Source organism: Prenolepis imparis, unplaced genomic scaffold, assembly GCF_030444845.1.
Source record: "Prenolepis imparis isolate NDT839.2.m4 unplaced genomic scaffold, iyPreImpa1.0 SCAF_4, whole genome shotgun sequence".
NCBI lineage: Eukaryota > Metazoa > Arthropoda > Insecta > Hymenoptera > Formicidae > Prenolepis > Prenolepis imparis.
This window is the reverse complement of record NW_028141162.1, coordinates 1,067,128-1,083,641: the sequence shown is the minus strand read 5'-3', so window position 1 is coordinate 1,083,641 and position 16,514 is coordinate 1,067,128. Positions and strand designations below refer to the sequence as shown.

Genomic DNA, 16,514 nt, shown 5'->3' with positions numbered 1-16,514 from the left:
AATAAGTACTTTTCTATTTATATACAGATTTTCATTGTGAATTATAGATGCAATATTTATTATTTTAATTATCTGAAATTGCAATATTAATTTTTTTAATAATACAAAATAGCTGTGTCCGCGATTGAGTCGATAGATCGAACGATATATTTCGAGTGTTAACGATTATTATCGATAATGCAGAAATCTTTAAACCGCTGCATGCGTTATCAGTGGAGTAAAAATTCTTGTCGGTCGATAACGAGAAATAAGGAGCTATATAGTTCATCGCAATAAAGAACGAGAGAGAGAGAGAGAGAGAGAGAGAGAGAGAGAGAGAGAGAGAGAAAGAGTGAGCGAAAGAGGGGACAAAGAGAACGGAAAGACGACCGTATCGAGGTGGCTAGTTTGCAACGTGACCGGCGTAGAGCGCCACCGCCATCGCGAACGGAAGGCTCTCTCGCTCGTGTGTGCCTGGTATAGTGTGTACAGTGTACGGTAGATACAAGTACAGTATAAGAACGGGGCGCGAGCACACAAAATCGGGGACGTGAAACGTAGAAGAAGGAAACCGTTCTCGTGCACGCGTGATCCTCGCGGTCGTCGTTCGCGGATCCGTGCGCGACTACCGAGTGTCTGTGTGGGCGCCCTGTCGACGAGTTCGCCGCGGTTCGTTGTCGCTCGTGCTTCCTCGCTCTCTCTCTCTCTCTCTCTCTCTCTCTGCGAGAGAGAGAGTGTGTGCGCGCGCGCCAGGTTTTGTGTGTGTGTATGTGTGTGTCTGTTCGTGCGTGCGTGACGTGCGTATACTAGACACACGACGACGAGGAAGAGGACGACGACGACGACGACGACGACGACGACGACGACAAGGAGTGTGTCGTTCCGGGGCGCGGTGCGCGACCTAGGAGTCTAGGACGGGCGTTTAATTATGCCCGCGGCCAGGAAAAAGAGCTGCTGTCGCTCCTGCTTCTCCTCCTTTTCCTCTTTCGTCGCCGTCTTCTCCTCCGCCTGAAGAGAGTGCACCGAGTGCTGCGAGGCGCATGCTTCCCCGCCCGCTCCCTCGCCATTTTGGAGGTGAATACGATTTTCTCGGCCCTTTTTTAGCCGAGCCTATCTACCCCCTCGAATTTCGCTTCCGCGGAGTCGCGATGTCACGCCAGCAGCCGGACCGGTCTAGGTCGACGACGTCGACCTAATGCGATTGTGTGTTTATTGACGGAGCGCATCGCGCATCGGGAGTGCGCGCAGCGCAACGTAGCGCAGCGCTGCATCGAGGAGGGAGGGGGCCCGATCCGGACCGCGACCGTAAGGAGAGACCTCCGATCCTTATGCCCGCATTTTTTCCGTTTCTCCTCGTGAGAGCGAGCGAGTCATCGTCGTTCGATCTTTCCGCGAATGCCAGCTAGTCGTCGCGCTCTCGAATCTTTGGAGAGAGAGAGAGAGAGGGAGAGGGAGAGGCTGCTCCTCTTCGAGAGAGAGAGAGAGAGAGAGAGAGAGAGAGAGAGAGAGAGAGAGAGAGAGAGGTTTTCGTTCTCGACTCTCCGTACATAGGCTTGCTACTCGCTTTTTTATAAGGATTCCTCTCGGCGCCGCTCGATAATTTTCTACACCCCCGTCGTTCAAACGCGCCCTGCCGAATATTTTGACTCTTCCCCTCCTTCCCCTCCCTCCCTTCCGGTTCCGGTGCGGTTTCAAGGCAGTCGATGATATCCGCGCGGTGGCAGTTGACTTGACAAAACGACGACGACGATCGGTGTTTTCTTCTACTCTAGGATCCTCCATTGATATATTAGATGTCAGTCTCTCTCTCTCTCTCCCTCTCTTTCTCTTTTTCTCCTTCTCTCTCGTTGGGGAATAATGTGACTAACGCGATAACAATGACGAGAGTCTCGTCGCTCCTGCGGGAACGTGCCTGCGTTATATTTCTGCGGTGTCGTTACGTATTCTCTCTTTCTCTCTCGTCGACGGAGAATCGCCTTTAAATCTCGCTCTGCGAACGAAAAAAAAAAAAAAGAAAAAAAAATAGAAACGATGACAAAGCCGGACAATGGGCCGAATGTAAATGTTTGTTGTGTTTGCGGTTCTCTCGTGCGTTGTGCCACGTTAAACTCGCGGCAAGGCTCGTAAAGTGCATCCGGTCGAAAGATGCTGGCGACTTGTAATGTTCGCGTGGAAGATTAACGATTCTTTTTTCCGCGGACTCTGGGAAAACGCTGATCCAGTCTCTCCTTCGAGAACTCAAAGATTTGAGACTCGAGTACTCGAAGATTGAAATTTTATTTACAATAATTTTAAAAGGTTTAGCCGGGGGATCACTTTTGTGTAAATAAAATTTGAAAATATATAAATGAATAGAGAAATCTTGTTTTTTTTTTTTTTATTGGAAATTAACAAATTACGGAAGATATTGACACATGAAATTTGGAGCGAGATGATACAGTTGCTCAAAGATTCTTCATCGAATGATGATTTGATTAATTTGCACATCTGCAGTGACACTTTATAATTAAACAAAACTTAATACTAACAATATCATAAATTAACAATGTGAGAAAATCAATCAGTTATAAAATTTGCTTTCACTGCAAAGATGTGAATTATAATTAGTACATAATAATTACTGTTCTTTCTTCTAGGTTTAATACAATTTGAAAGTAATATATATGCATAATTTTAGGAAGAATGTAGATTTTTTAAAATTGAAATTTGAAATAAAAAAGAATTCTTATTCTGAGACATTGATAATTTTGGAGTTATAAATAGTTAAAGATAAAGATGTTTTTTGCCAAAGTTTTAAAAATATAAATGGATAATGAAACTTTATCTCAATCTCTCATCACACGGAATTTTAATTTCATACTTATCAAAATATTTAATTGCTGAAAAAAGTGAAACATTATCAAGTTTTACAATTAATCTCTCCTTTAGTATATCTTTACAAAAATTTATACAGCAATTAAAACTGATCTAATGTGAAAAGAAACAATATTTTTCTATTTCTGACAATTTATGCATTAGTGTAACTCTAAATGTTAGCTAAATTTCTTAATGCGTTTAGATCTAACACATATTTCTTTTTTTCTAGATAGAATGTTAAATTCGGGAATGGACTGACAGAGGATCTATTAAAGTCAGCAAGTTCAGGCAAGGAATCTAAATACGATTCAACAAGGCAAGGTGTCTGGAGTAGGCCTCGGGCATCTAATTATCAACAACTCGACTATGCCAGCTGTTGCAAGGCCTGGTAGTTTGAAGGACCCAGAGATTGCCGAATTATTTGAGAAAAATGATCCGGAGAAAATATTTGAGGATCTGCGCGAGATCGGGCATGGTAGTTTCGGGGCTGTTTACTATGCACGATGCCTGGTTACCAAAGAAATTGTTGCCATCAAAAAGATGTCCTACCTGGGGAAGCAAACGGTGGAAAAATGGCAGGATATTTTGAAGGAAATTCGATTTCTTAGGCAACTTAATCATCCTAACACTATAGAGTATAAGGGTTGCTATCTCAGGGATCACACTGCCTGGGTGTGTACGAGATGTCAAGTTTTCTTTCTTTTTTTATAATCGACAAAATTGGTCTTACTTTACTTTGAAAATGACAATTTGTAAACATTGTACAAGCTTTGCTATTTTTTTTACAGTTGGTGATGGAATATTGTCTTGGTTCCGCATCAGATATTATTGAAGTACATAAAAGACCTTTGAAAGAAGAAGAGATAGCTGCAATATGTGACGGCGTATTGCGTGGCTTGCATTATCTGCACTCTCTCGGTAGAATTCATCGTGATGTGAAAGCAGGAAATATTTTACTTACTGAAAATGGTACAGTAAAATTAGCTGATTTTGGGTCCGCGAGTATAAAATGTCCAGCCAATAGCTTTGTAGGGACTCCGTACTGGATGGCACCAGAAGTTATATTGGCTATGGACGAAGGGCAGTATGATGGCAAGGTGGATGTATGGTCATTAGGAATAACGTGCATCGAATTAGGTATATATTTATCATTTAATATACTATATATTATGAAAACATTTTAGATAGAATTAATAAATTAATTTTTTTCGACATATATTAATAATTTGAATATTATTATTATTACTTGCTTAATTATTTTAAATATGTGACATTTACATTTATTGGAGCACCAAAATTATATTGATTATTTGAATAACAAGATATCAATATGATTCCTTTAAACTTCCCAATTTATAATGCACATTTTAATTGTTTCGTTTTTTATTAGACTATCCTAATTATTATATCTATTATATCTCTTAATTTTATTTAAATATATGAAATTTAACTTAATGCTTACATTATTAATTACAGCGGAAAGAAAACCGCCTTATTTTAATATGAATGCCATGAGCGCTTTGTATCATATTGCACAGAATGATACTCCAATATTAAATTCGCCAGATTGGACTGATATCTTTCGTCATTTTGTTGAGGTGTGTCTCACAAAAAGTCCAATTGAAAGATCGACATCCGGGAAACTGTTATCAGTGAGTCGTCTTTATATATATCCACAATGATATGCTTCATATACATATATCTTTTTTTTTTTTTATATTGTTATACATGGTATGTTAATAGTAGTCTAGTTGTTCTCTTATAGGTTTTAAATTTTTACAGCATCCATTTGTCACCAGATCACGTTCTCCTCAAGTTTTAATAGATTTGATACAGAGAACGAAAGCTGCTGTCCGAGAATTAGATAACTTGAATTATCGTAAAATGAAGAAAATCTTAATGATTGACGCATGCGAAACAGAGAGCACAGTTGGTGATGCTGATGGTACGTAAACAATTTAATTTATCATGTTAACTTAGTAAACTTGTGTATTTTTGTACAACTTGAGTGTGTATAAATTTGCTGTATATGAATTTTAGTGGCATTTCTAAATCTTTACAACTATGTGATTACAGATACACCTGATGAACAAACAGGTGGTGATAGTAGCAAAAGTAATTCAATTACCTCAGAACATTCAATTCACTCGATGGGCGTTTCAGCAAGCTCTCAAAGTTCCTCCACCAATAGCCTGCCGCTACCGAATGCTGATGGTAATGACTATTCCTCAGGATCTGTCAGAAATCGGCATAAAGTTTCAGCAGGTGGTGTCACTGCCAATCTTCTTGAACACGGTGCCAATAATTTTGCAACAATTAGGACAACTTCAATTGTTACCAAACAACAAAAAGAACATATGCAAGAGGAAATGCATGAACAAATGAGTGGATACAAACGAATGAGGAGAGAACACCAAGGTGCTTTGGTAAGAATTCAAACTTTGTCTAACATTATTATGGATTATATAAGACAGAGGAAAGCCTAAATAAGAAATCTGATTATAATATAATTGGTAATTATAATTCATAGATATAATCATTACTTTCCTAATTTATACATTGTGTTTTCTTAATTAGAGAATTTAAATTGTCTTTTATAAGTAAGAAAGTTTTAAAAATTTGGATCGAAAAAGAAACAATTTTATGTACAATTCGCAAAAACTGTAATTTTTAAGTTTTTATATGTACTACATAATTTACTATTTTTATTGCAGGTAAAATTAGAAGAACGCTGCAAAATGGAAATGGAATCACATAAACAACTATTAGATAAAGAGTATGAAACTCTTTTGCAACAGTTTAGTAAGGATCTTGAGAAATTGCAACTTAGACATCTGCAAGAGCTGGAACGTAAATTAAAACAAAATCAAAATGCCGAGAAGAAACTTCATAAAGAGATAACAAATAGACAGGAAGCTGATCGTAAAGCTCTAGAAGCTCAACAGAAAAGAGAGTACAAAGTAAGATGTTACTTACACAAAAAAAATTAATATTTATAAAATTTATAATAGATTTTATTTATACTTTTAAACATTATATAATCGTATCTGTACAGGCTTATAAAGAAAGATGGAAAAAGGAACTTTCTCAGGATGAAGTAACTCCAAAGAGGCAACGAGATGCTACACTTCAAAGTCAGAAAGACAATTTGAGACAAATGGAAGCGCAAGAGGAACAACGGCTTGCGAGAGGACAACGAGAATATCTGGATCTTGAAATTCGTAAATTCCGTAGAAAAAAGTTACTCATCTTCCACAGTCTGGAACAGGAGCTTCTTCGTGAGGTTTGTATTATTATTATTATTATTATTGTTGTTAATTTTCTATATTATATTTTTCTTCTTTTGAACTACATATGTGTCAGTTAATATAATTCTTAATAAATAACAATAATATACAAAGGCACACAACAATAACTATAATGTAGGTATATAAAATATTTATAAAGAAGCCATAACACATTTTTTAAAGATAATTTTTTTACACTCTGTTTAATCCAGCATGCTTGTCAATGGGGTTAATGATTTACTTTATATTATATCTTGTATTTTAAACAACTTTTTATGTATTAACTTAAAACTTAATAATTAATGTTTTATTAACAGTTTTTTATTAAATGTTTGAAGCATTAAATTTATATAGAGAAATTTGTATTTAGGAACTGAATAAACGACAACAGCAATTGGAGCAGGCACATGCTATGCTCTTGCGACATCATGAAAAGACGCAAGAATTAGAGTATAGACAACAGAGAGCAGTACATGCACTTCGTGAGGATCAAGTGCATCGACAGCATACAACAGAGCTTTGTAATCAACAGGATTACATGCAAAGAGCCGAACGTGATTTACGTAAAAAACATGCGTTAGAACTTAAGCAACAACCGAAGAGTCTCAAAGTAAGTAACACAATAACAAATATTAATATGGGCATAAGTTAGTGCATACACATATTTGATTTTATAGCTAATGTTCATTTAGAGAAATATAAAAAGTATAACATGTCAATTTTAATGTTATATTTTTCCAATGATATATTTGATACTAATTGTACTGACAAATAATTTTTATAATTTTAGCAAAAAGAAATGCAAATTCGTAAACAGTTTAGAGAAACTTGTAAAATACAAACGCGACAATATAAAGCATTAAAAGCTCAAATCCTTCAAACAACTGTTAAGGACGAACAGAAAGCGGTTATTAAGAAGTTGAAGGAGGAGCAGAGACGTAAATTGGCACTTTTAGGTGATCAATACGAACAAAGTATCGCTGAAATGCTCCAAAAACAAAGTATACGGCTAGATGAGTCACAAGAAGTAGAATGCCATAATCTTAAGGTTTGATGAAATAAATTATAATATTGTATATTACTATTATAATATTATATAATATACTATAATATACTATATAATATTGTATATGTCTTCTAATATAATTACATAATTTTAATGATAATTTAATTAATCTTACAGGAAAGATTAAATTATGAATTAGAGATTTTGATGGCATACCAATCAAAAAATAAAATGCAAGCCGAGGCACAGAGAAACAGAGAACGTCGTGAGTTGGAAGATCGCGTCTCTGTTCGACGAGCCTTGCTTGAGCAAAAAATGGAATTAGAAACTCAGGAATTTCTCCGTGAACGTAGTGAACGTATACGGCTGTTGCATGAAAGGCAAGAACGGGAACTGCAGCAATTTGATGAGGAAAGTGCAAGAATAGGATTTAGGTATGTGAATCCTATTTTTTAAAAACGCACTTTTTTTTATTTGCTTTAAGTGTAAAACTTAAAAAGATGGAGCATTGAATTAAATTTTATAAACATACATATAGCGCAACACATTTATTTCAGTTTTCAACAAAAAATCTTACTATATTTATCGCTATCCCTCCATATTTTTTATAGTTTTTATAGTATTTTTCAAACTATTGCAGTGCTCTGGCGATAGCTGAGGCATCAAAAGAATCTTACCCGGATGATGAAAGCCTCAGCGGCTCCATGTTAAGTCTGGCTCACAGTAATAGCTCTACATCCTTCCCCCCTAATAGTCTTTAAATATAATCATATATATATATATATATATATATATATATGTATATGTGTATATATATATATATATGTTTGCCTATAGTAAGTACATGACGAGTCTGCCGACGTATAATAATAATTCGATGACTTACATATATAACAAGGTCGACTCGTTGCGTGCATTAATCCGAACCTAAGAGGTTTGTTAAGGTTGGGAATGTGTATTGGACTGAAATTATCATAACTGCATATTTTTTAATAGTCAAGGTATAAGTTAGCAAAGAACAATATAATTTATATCAACATAATTCATAGCAGAGAAGAAAGAGAAAAAGAGAGAGAAAGAGCTTCATATTGAAGAATTTAGATGCTTTTTATAATATTATAATATTTATTAAATTATAACTTGCAATGCATACACAAAAGATAAAGAAAAGTTTTTAAAACATTAATCTCATTTCGAATATCTAATAGAATCTTAAAATATAGGACAGAAGAAACATACGTCAGCATAGTGAATAAAGAATTTTATACATAATTACTACGCAAGAAAGAATTTAGAAACATTTATTTATTAATATGCTATGAATATGTGTATGTATATATATGACAAAAATAACTATACTATAATTCTAATGCTCGAAAAATATATATATATGTATATATATACATTCATACACATTTTATTCTTTTTTTTTTTAAGATTTGAAATAAGTTTGATATATTTTTCTTGATTTTTGCTCTATTTTCATTCAACGAAGACTTAAAATTTCTTCCTGATAACCGAGCGTTGTATGCATATTTCTTATATATTTCCAGATTTTAATTATATTTCATTTAAAATAGTTGAATTTATAAAGTAATCTAATAAATTTAGCAAAATTATCTTTTTTTTTATAAATATATACAAATACCACTAATGAAAAATGTGCATTTTTCGAAAAGAAGTTTAAATTTAGGATATAGTAAAATTATCCTTTTTATTGCTATATCTTTTTATTTTATAATAATTATTAAATTATAAATAATTAGTATTTACCTTTCAAATTATTTCAAGTTTTCTGTTAACAAAGATTCTTCAGCATTGATTGTATCTTTTTTTAACTATTCTAAATATATAATTTTTATATACATGAAATTAATAGAGTAAAAATATATATGTAAAAAATTATTTATTGAGATATATTAATATATATCGATAACTCTCTCTTTCAAAAAATTTGAATATTCTTGCTAATAAAAGATTTTTTTAATTATAAAAATGTTATTAATTTAAATATTTTCTACATCATTACCGAGTGTACTTGATTTCAATTATATGATTATTATTTAAGTCATTTAATATCTTTTACGATTTGTTTTCCACTTTATGTCTTTATTCATACAACATTAAACCAGTGGATTTAAAAGTATTTCCATGTTGAATTACAAGCAATGAGGAGAGAATAATCGCGGGAAGTGTGTTAACTATGATAAAACAATTTAAATGTAAACTAAATTGATATTATTTATGTACACTAACTAAACGCTCTACATATTTTTATACTGATAATTATAATAATTTATCTTTACTCTTGTTGTATTAAATAAAAAATATTCATTTGTAATAAGTCAATTATATAATATATTGCTTGCGTTTTGTAATGTGTCAATTATATCGATTACTTGTATTTTTTAAAATGAAAACTGAGCGAACGTTCAAAGAACGTTTTTATTCCTCCATTTCTATTCGTAAAAGTTTAAGTATACTTGAGATTCATGTTGCATCACTCTGATATATATACATTATGTATCACATATGCTATTTAGAAAGAAAAAATTTCATCCAGTACACATCCCAATGTTGTACTTTTACATCAAAATATATATATGTTTTGTTTTCCTCATTTATTACTTTTTCATATATTTTTGTTTTATATGTGTCACACGAAATCTATTATAAAATGTAAATCCGAATGATTGTGACTGTTGTTCCTCCCAATAATATTTCGTAATAATAACTCGACATTTTTCTATAAAGAGTCAACGAAAACAAATATTATTTCATATTAAATTTTTAAAGTTTTATGATAAGAAAGTCTATTTCCATTAATCATAATCTCTTAAGGAGGTGCTACTACTAGTAGTTAATACTTAGCAATGAAAACCATTGTTCATTTAACTTTAAATTATAAAATGTCAATGAGTTTTATGTATAAAGCACATTTCATTGTTATCGTAAAAAATGTAAATTTTTCAAAAATATTATTTAATTTCTTTATCGGAAACAGTCAAGACATGTCAACCATGAAATACTTGTAAGTAGTAGAGTTGAAAAAGTGTCAATCAACGCCAATTTAATATTTGTATTGAATAATACATATATTATAGAAGGACTAATATTCTGTATAATTTTATTTTATGTTTATGGCTTGAGATTCTTTGTAAATTAAAACAAAGGTGTTTTTAGATTTAGAAGTGTTTTTTAGGAAAGATCAAAATAATTGTTGAACAGATTGAAGGGGCACGACCAAAAATATTGCATTTTATTTCATAAGTTTATAAACTCTCTTTTCCCTTTCACCCTCATATAATATTTACGATGAATAAAAAGATATAAGAACTTTGTGAGTGTGTGTGTGTACGACATACGCATAATATACATTTTGTCATTCGTGTTATCAATGGCAATATATGGCATGTACACATTCCATTTTTCATTATATGTTACATTGTATATGTTAAAATCTCCCTCATACAAGTGAAATCTAATGCGGCGAAAAGAAAATTATCAATTAACTATAGCATGCATCGAACGAATATCTAAAAGTGTGTTCAATTATAGTGATACGAATGATTGTAGTAGAAACACGAACAATTGTTATCATGGTTATATGTTCCAAACTGTACAATGGAAAGCTGTCACAATCAACTAAAATCTGAAATGTTCCCCATTATAATTAAACAATATGTAAATATAGACACACATATTATATATAGTAATCGACATGCAACAACTCTCATACACATATATACATATATGGAAAAAAAACACTAAGATGACATCCGTGTGTATGAAGATATATTTATATTCTTCCTTAGATTATTCTATATTAGAGAGAGATGTCCGCGAAATCAATTACTATAATCAATTTAAAGCATAACAGACTAACAGAGATTGTTCGTGCTAACAAACTAGATTCAAAATTATGATAAAATGCGTGTGTGATTCAGGAAAATTGTTAGCTTAATTTAATGTTATATAGTAAGTCTTTCTCTTATGATAAGTAACTAATTAAATATAATTGCGATTATTAAAGTTTTAGACTTCAAACCTTATCTCTTCGTCGGGAAGATATACTATATAAAGAAATTGTTAAGTTTTATATGCACTTTTAATTATAGCACGAGTTGTCTCTGAGAAAGTTAAGTTGTATATGTATGTAACAAAAGGATAATTCTCGACCATAGTCTGTGTAATCACTATAACATGCTGAATACCCAATTTAGGAAATTAATCAAGTCGATGTTGCTAGAGTTTTGTAAATATTTATTCGCTTTACATAGAACTGCGATATGTGGAATTTTGATTATATCTATAGTATTTAGTACACAGAGAGAAAGAGAGAGAGAGAGAGAAAGAAAGAAATTTATAAAATTTTCCAAAACACGGCTAGCTTTATCAGTTAAATTTCGGATGTGATAACCAATATGCTAGACAATTAATCATAGGCATAGCATATCAGAGATGTTATCAAATTATGCTTGTGATTATTTGACGAGCTCGCTCTTCACTTACTTCCATTATAAATGACGTGATTTTGTAACGTGATTTTGGTGATTCAGTATTGCGACAACTCGCTGTCTCGTCAGATAAAAATATTGCAATATTTTTTAGATTGCTGTAACAATTACGATTCCAGTACTATTATGTATAATCCAGTACTATTATGTCTTCTTCTTTACACACACACACACATACACACTGACACATCTCGGTCAATTACAAGAATATTTGTTTTTGTACACATAAAAATATATATTGAAGTGAATGTAACTTTAATACAATTTCTGGCTTTAATTAGATAAATTGTAATTTTTATTTTTAACAGCCTTGTTCCTTCAAGGCGCAGAGTAACAAAAGTAGGCATAATAATGTTTACAGAATAGATATCATTAGGTATCGTGGAAAGTATATGTAGAAAATATTTCAGACCGTCAAACAACAAATATATACAGAATACTATCAAAGCTGTAATTTTGCTAAGCGGAATAACCACATGTTTTATAATTAAAAAATTGATACCTTTTTTGAAAACAGCCCAATAAAAATTCAATAATTATCTGTGCCATTATTGATCTTGATAAGACTAATTTTATAAGAAAATATGTTTTTTTTTTCTTATGTAAGACAATGACGAAGCAGTGAAAATGACATATATATTGCTGATATTATTCAAAAGAATTGTGTGTAAACACTGCAATGTACATGTAATCTTTGGCACGCAGTGTATATTTGTTATCTCTAAACTCTAATTTCTAAATATTGTAATTGTTTCTCTTTCATAAAACCTCGAAGAATTACTGCATTTGGCATTCGTTGTTGTTAAATTATCAAAATGTAACATTGTTTTCATAAAACCTGATTTATGTAATATCGCAGTATTTTATTCTGCATTATTAACTATCATCGTAAAATAATTTTTCTCCAAAGAAGATATATATTATCATTTTTCAACGTTGACGTTTACGCAACAAAAATGATTTTCGAAATGTGAAAATTGTGAATTCATAATAATCATATATAAATTGATATTGATTGATCCTGAATTAATCAATGAATGAATCGTGGATGAGATTTTGTTTTCAGTGCGCGAATTCAAAGGAACGCATTATTTTAGAAACACATCAGCATTGTGAACTTAAGGTACATATACAGGTATATATGTATGTACAAGTTTTACATTTGTCCTCCAACGAATGCGTGAAATTCATTTGTTTTTAAGAAAACGTGTATATTTGATTTTTTTGGCAAAGTTTTATGCGCGGTTCTTTATAGCTGATATATATCTTTCAGTAATATTGCATTTTAACTCTTTTTATTACATTTCGTTCTCAAATGAGAATAAAATTCAATACCAAACACCTTGTACCAAATTTTGATAGTAGGAGATTTTATGTATGTTTGATGTATATATGCTAAATAAATATAGTGCGCATATTAGAGCAATAATTTTTAATGAAATCAGGAGATCTTGTAACATTTATCTTTTATTTAATTTGCAATGTATACATGTATACTCTATATTGAAATATCAACACACGTAAATTCGTGCAACTAAAATATCATATTAATTACAATTAAAGAGAATAATTTGATTAAAAATTTTTCAGTACAATGCTGAAGTGTTTTTGCATCAAATTGAATATAACTGCCTGAATCGGTGAGTTAATATTTGTAATCGATATACCTACATTCATAAAATTCATTTGTGTAGTATGAGAAAATAATATACAATAGATGAAAATATTCCCTTTATTATTTTATTAATACTGTTTTATTGTTAAACTTTATTATTATTGTCTCATCGCGCGTGTCATTATTATATAAATACAATATAAAATGTAAAATATATTATTAAATAAATACAATATATATATATATATATATAATTATATTAGAGTATCTATTTCAATAAAATATAAAATTTTATTGAAATAGATACTATAATATCTTTCTATATAATAATAAATAACCAATCGTGAAATTCATTACACGTAATCGAGAATCGTAATCGTTCTTGATAATTATTACATGAAGATTATTTTATTTTTAAATTTAAGTAATATACAAAAACATTTTGTAATTAAATCGATGATTGGAAAAAAGTATGTAAGATGCTATTTGCATCTCCAATTAAGGTTTAAAAAACAGTTCTGAAGCTGTTTATTAATCCAATATATTGATAAAATAATAAAAATGAAAAAAAATGTTAAACTGTGAACCAATTTCGATCCAGTTTACCGATCCTTTTCGCGCGATAATGTGTAGATTGGATCTTACTAAATAGTTTGTACACTTGATTAACGCTATCTCTTTTTTGTATGTTATACTATCTTTCTGCACTGTACTGTATAATCTAAATTTTTGTTTGTAATATACATCAAATATAATACGCAGATATTGAAAAATATATGAACGAAAAAAGTCACAAGTGAAATCAAAACATATTAAGATTGTACCATCTTTCAGTGCGATATTTCCAAGTTATAGATGGATGAAAGAAAAAATGCAAAAATATAAAGATTTCTCTCATTTTTTTATATATCCGTCTATACATATACACATTGTGCTTCAACTGACATTGATAAAAACATGACGTATATATAAATACAAATTGTTCTTGTTGTATATATATAATGTATATATATAATTTCAAACATTAACAAACTACATCCTGCCAGTTGTATAAGTTGTAATACAACAAAAATTAGCTCTTCTCACACATTGCGCATACAATTTATATACTATTTAAATCTACAGCATGAATACATGTAACAAATGTTTTTACAATATTACAATGCATATATACTTATGTATAAGAAATAACCGATAATATACAAATGCATTTGCGTTCACACACGTAAAGCCTTTCGCCTATTGCGTAGGCGAAAATGAAGTTGGATTTAATATGCGCGAATGCATTTCCCTTATTAAGGGTACAGTGTAAGCAACACATTCGTCCCAGCCGGGTGATCTCCACGCGCTTTCGCGCGTTTCCTTACGTGATTGGAGATTCTTGTAACCTTAAAATGAGAACAGATATTATTAGATATGTATGAAGACAAAAAAGCAACATAGGTAAAGATAGCGCATGATACAAACAGAACTTTACTTACACCAGATATGGTGAACATTGTACAGTCTACCAATTTGCGCAAAGTAACCAGCAAATGGTTCATCATTGTTGCGTCTGTAATTAATAGCTTTGGCCCAATTGTTTCCCCATTCTATCATTGTACCCGGTGTTAGATTGTAACTGCGTATTTCGTATTTGTTCGGGCCCTTTCGTTTTACCAGCGATGGCCAAAAACTGAATGCCAACAGATATTGCAAATGGCGAGATCTCAAGTAATTTCCTCGTTCCCTGAGCAGTCGTTGATAAGACTAAGGAAAATTTATAAATAATCATTATTGTGTACATCTGGCATCTTTCTGTCTCATTACTCGAGCTGATATATAATATTATGTACCTCATCTTGAGAAAGCGCAGCCTCTGCATGATCTATACATTCGTATCCACCCGTGTATTGCCACAAGTGTAGGGCCTGATCCAAATCTCCCACTTCCACTGTCCATGAACCAACTAATTCGCAATTCAGTTCAGATTTTTTTGAATGTATGAGATTGACATTTTCCTCACTGTATAATATAGAAAAAATATGTGTTAAACAAATCAATTTGGATCAGGTTTGCTTAAAGATTAAGAATAATAATAATTAAAATAAATAATAACTAATTAAATGATAATAATCAAAAGCAATATTAATACAAAGAGATACTTTCTGTTTAATACTTCTATTAAATCCCGAGAATAGAAGTCACAAAACAAAAAGTATCTTGGCCATTCTGATATCGGTTATACATATATTAGCATTGTGCAATAAAAATAAAGCACTTTGTGACATGTAAATATGTATAAAGAACATAGTCTCGTATGCAATTTTTCCAAATAGATTTCCAAAAAGATTACACTGCAAGATTAATAATTGCTAATAAATCGCAGAAGCTAACGATAAATAAATTGAAGATATCACGATGGCTGAACGAACATGAACGGATTAATTCCGTTTTATCGAAATATACATATACATATATGGGTCAGTGAACTCGTTAAACGCAATTCAGACAAGGTCACAAAAATGTCGACTCACTAATTTGTCAAATATTTGTTAATCGAGTCCGGCCGAATGTTGTGGGTGTGCAGAGCGTAAATGACCTCCTTGTCGGAAAGCATTCGCGAGTGCGACTCCTTCGTAGGCTCGATCTTCCTCACCAGGAGCTTGCTTATCCATCCCTCGCTGATGTCTCTCCGCTCCGATGACCTTGTTAGAGATCTACGACGAATATACATGTAATCCGATTATAGAGCCGATGCCTCAGCCCGCGTCGTCGCGGGCTTTCACTGCTTCGTTAATCATTCACGTCGACGCGAATGACGATGCTTGAGCCTACCTTGCGGCCACGAGCAGCGGTAGATTCCCGTTACCGGCGAACGCGCTCGGAGCAACTCCAAATTTTCTTCTCAAAACGGCGGCCATTTCTTACTGTATCCACGCGCGCGAATTTCTCCCGCGACGTACCGTCGTTCGTACTCCGAGCTCGTGATCTGCGATCGCTACGGAATTACACGCGTCGACGTGTCCGACGAAGCTCTGCGGAAAGCCGCAAATTTGCGCGGTCGGTTTATTTATATTCCTGATCCCCATGCGTGATTTTTTCTTTCTGAACGGAAAGACGAGACTTATGGCCATCGAGAGAGAGCAGTATTCACGCGAACGCCGCGCCGGATAAACATCCGGTTAGGCGCGTCTCGACGCAGGCGCGTGACAGGTGACAGGTGACAGATGACAGGTGACAGCTGATAGGCGGAAGCCGCTGGGTTTTACATT

The 16,514-nt window shown here is 32.6% G+C and overlaps 2 protein-coding genes across 5 annotated transcripts; one reads left to right on the top strand and one right to left on the bottom strand.

The window, feature by feature from the left end:
* Nucleotides 1-381: 381 nt before the first annotated feature.
* On the top strand, nt 382-10,795 carry Tao (Serine/threonine-protein kinase Tao). Of its 4 annotated transcripts, none has more exons than XM_083035472.1 (12): nt 382-1,053; nt 3,069-3,507; nt 3,624-3,972; nt 4,312-4,487; nt 4,618-4,780; nt 4,912-5,261; nt 5,550-5,795; nt 5,891-6,118; nt 6,493-6,732; nt 6,913-7,170; nt 7,306-7,562; nt 7,769-10,795. In XM_083035472.1, the coding sequence occupies exons 2-12, from the start codon at nt 3,202-3,204 to the stop codon at nt 7,887-7,889; spliced, it is 2,694 nt and encodes an 897-aa protein (XP_082891598.1). In that variant the 5' UTR covers nt 382-1,053; nt 3,069-3,201; the 3' UTR covers nt 7,890-10,795. The 4 variants fall into 4 exon arrangements, with proteins under 4 accessions (XP_082891598.1, XP_082891596.1, XP_082891597.1 ...); XM_083035470.1 differs by having other exon boundaries at nt 3,065-3,507; XM_083035471.1 differs by lacking the exon at nt 382-1,053 and adding an exon at nt 2,044-2,301.
* Nucleotides 10,796-14,152: 3,357 nt separating this feature from the next.
* Nipsnap (protein nipsnap) lies at nt 14,153-16,402 on the bottom strand. Its single transcript, XM_083036584.1, has 5 exons — nt 16,078-16,402; nt 15,777-15,959; nt 15,096-15,264; nt 14,742-15,009; nt 14,153-14,648 (listed from the first exon to the last, which is right to left on the bottom strand). Exons 1-5 carry the CDS (start codon nt 16,161-16,163, stop codon nt 14,500-14,502), a joined length of 855 nt encoding a protein of 284 aa, XP_082892710.1. The 5' UTR covers nt 16,164-16,402; the 3' UTR covers nt 14,153-14,499.
* Nucleotides 16,403-16,514: the final 112 nt, after the last annotated feature.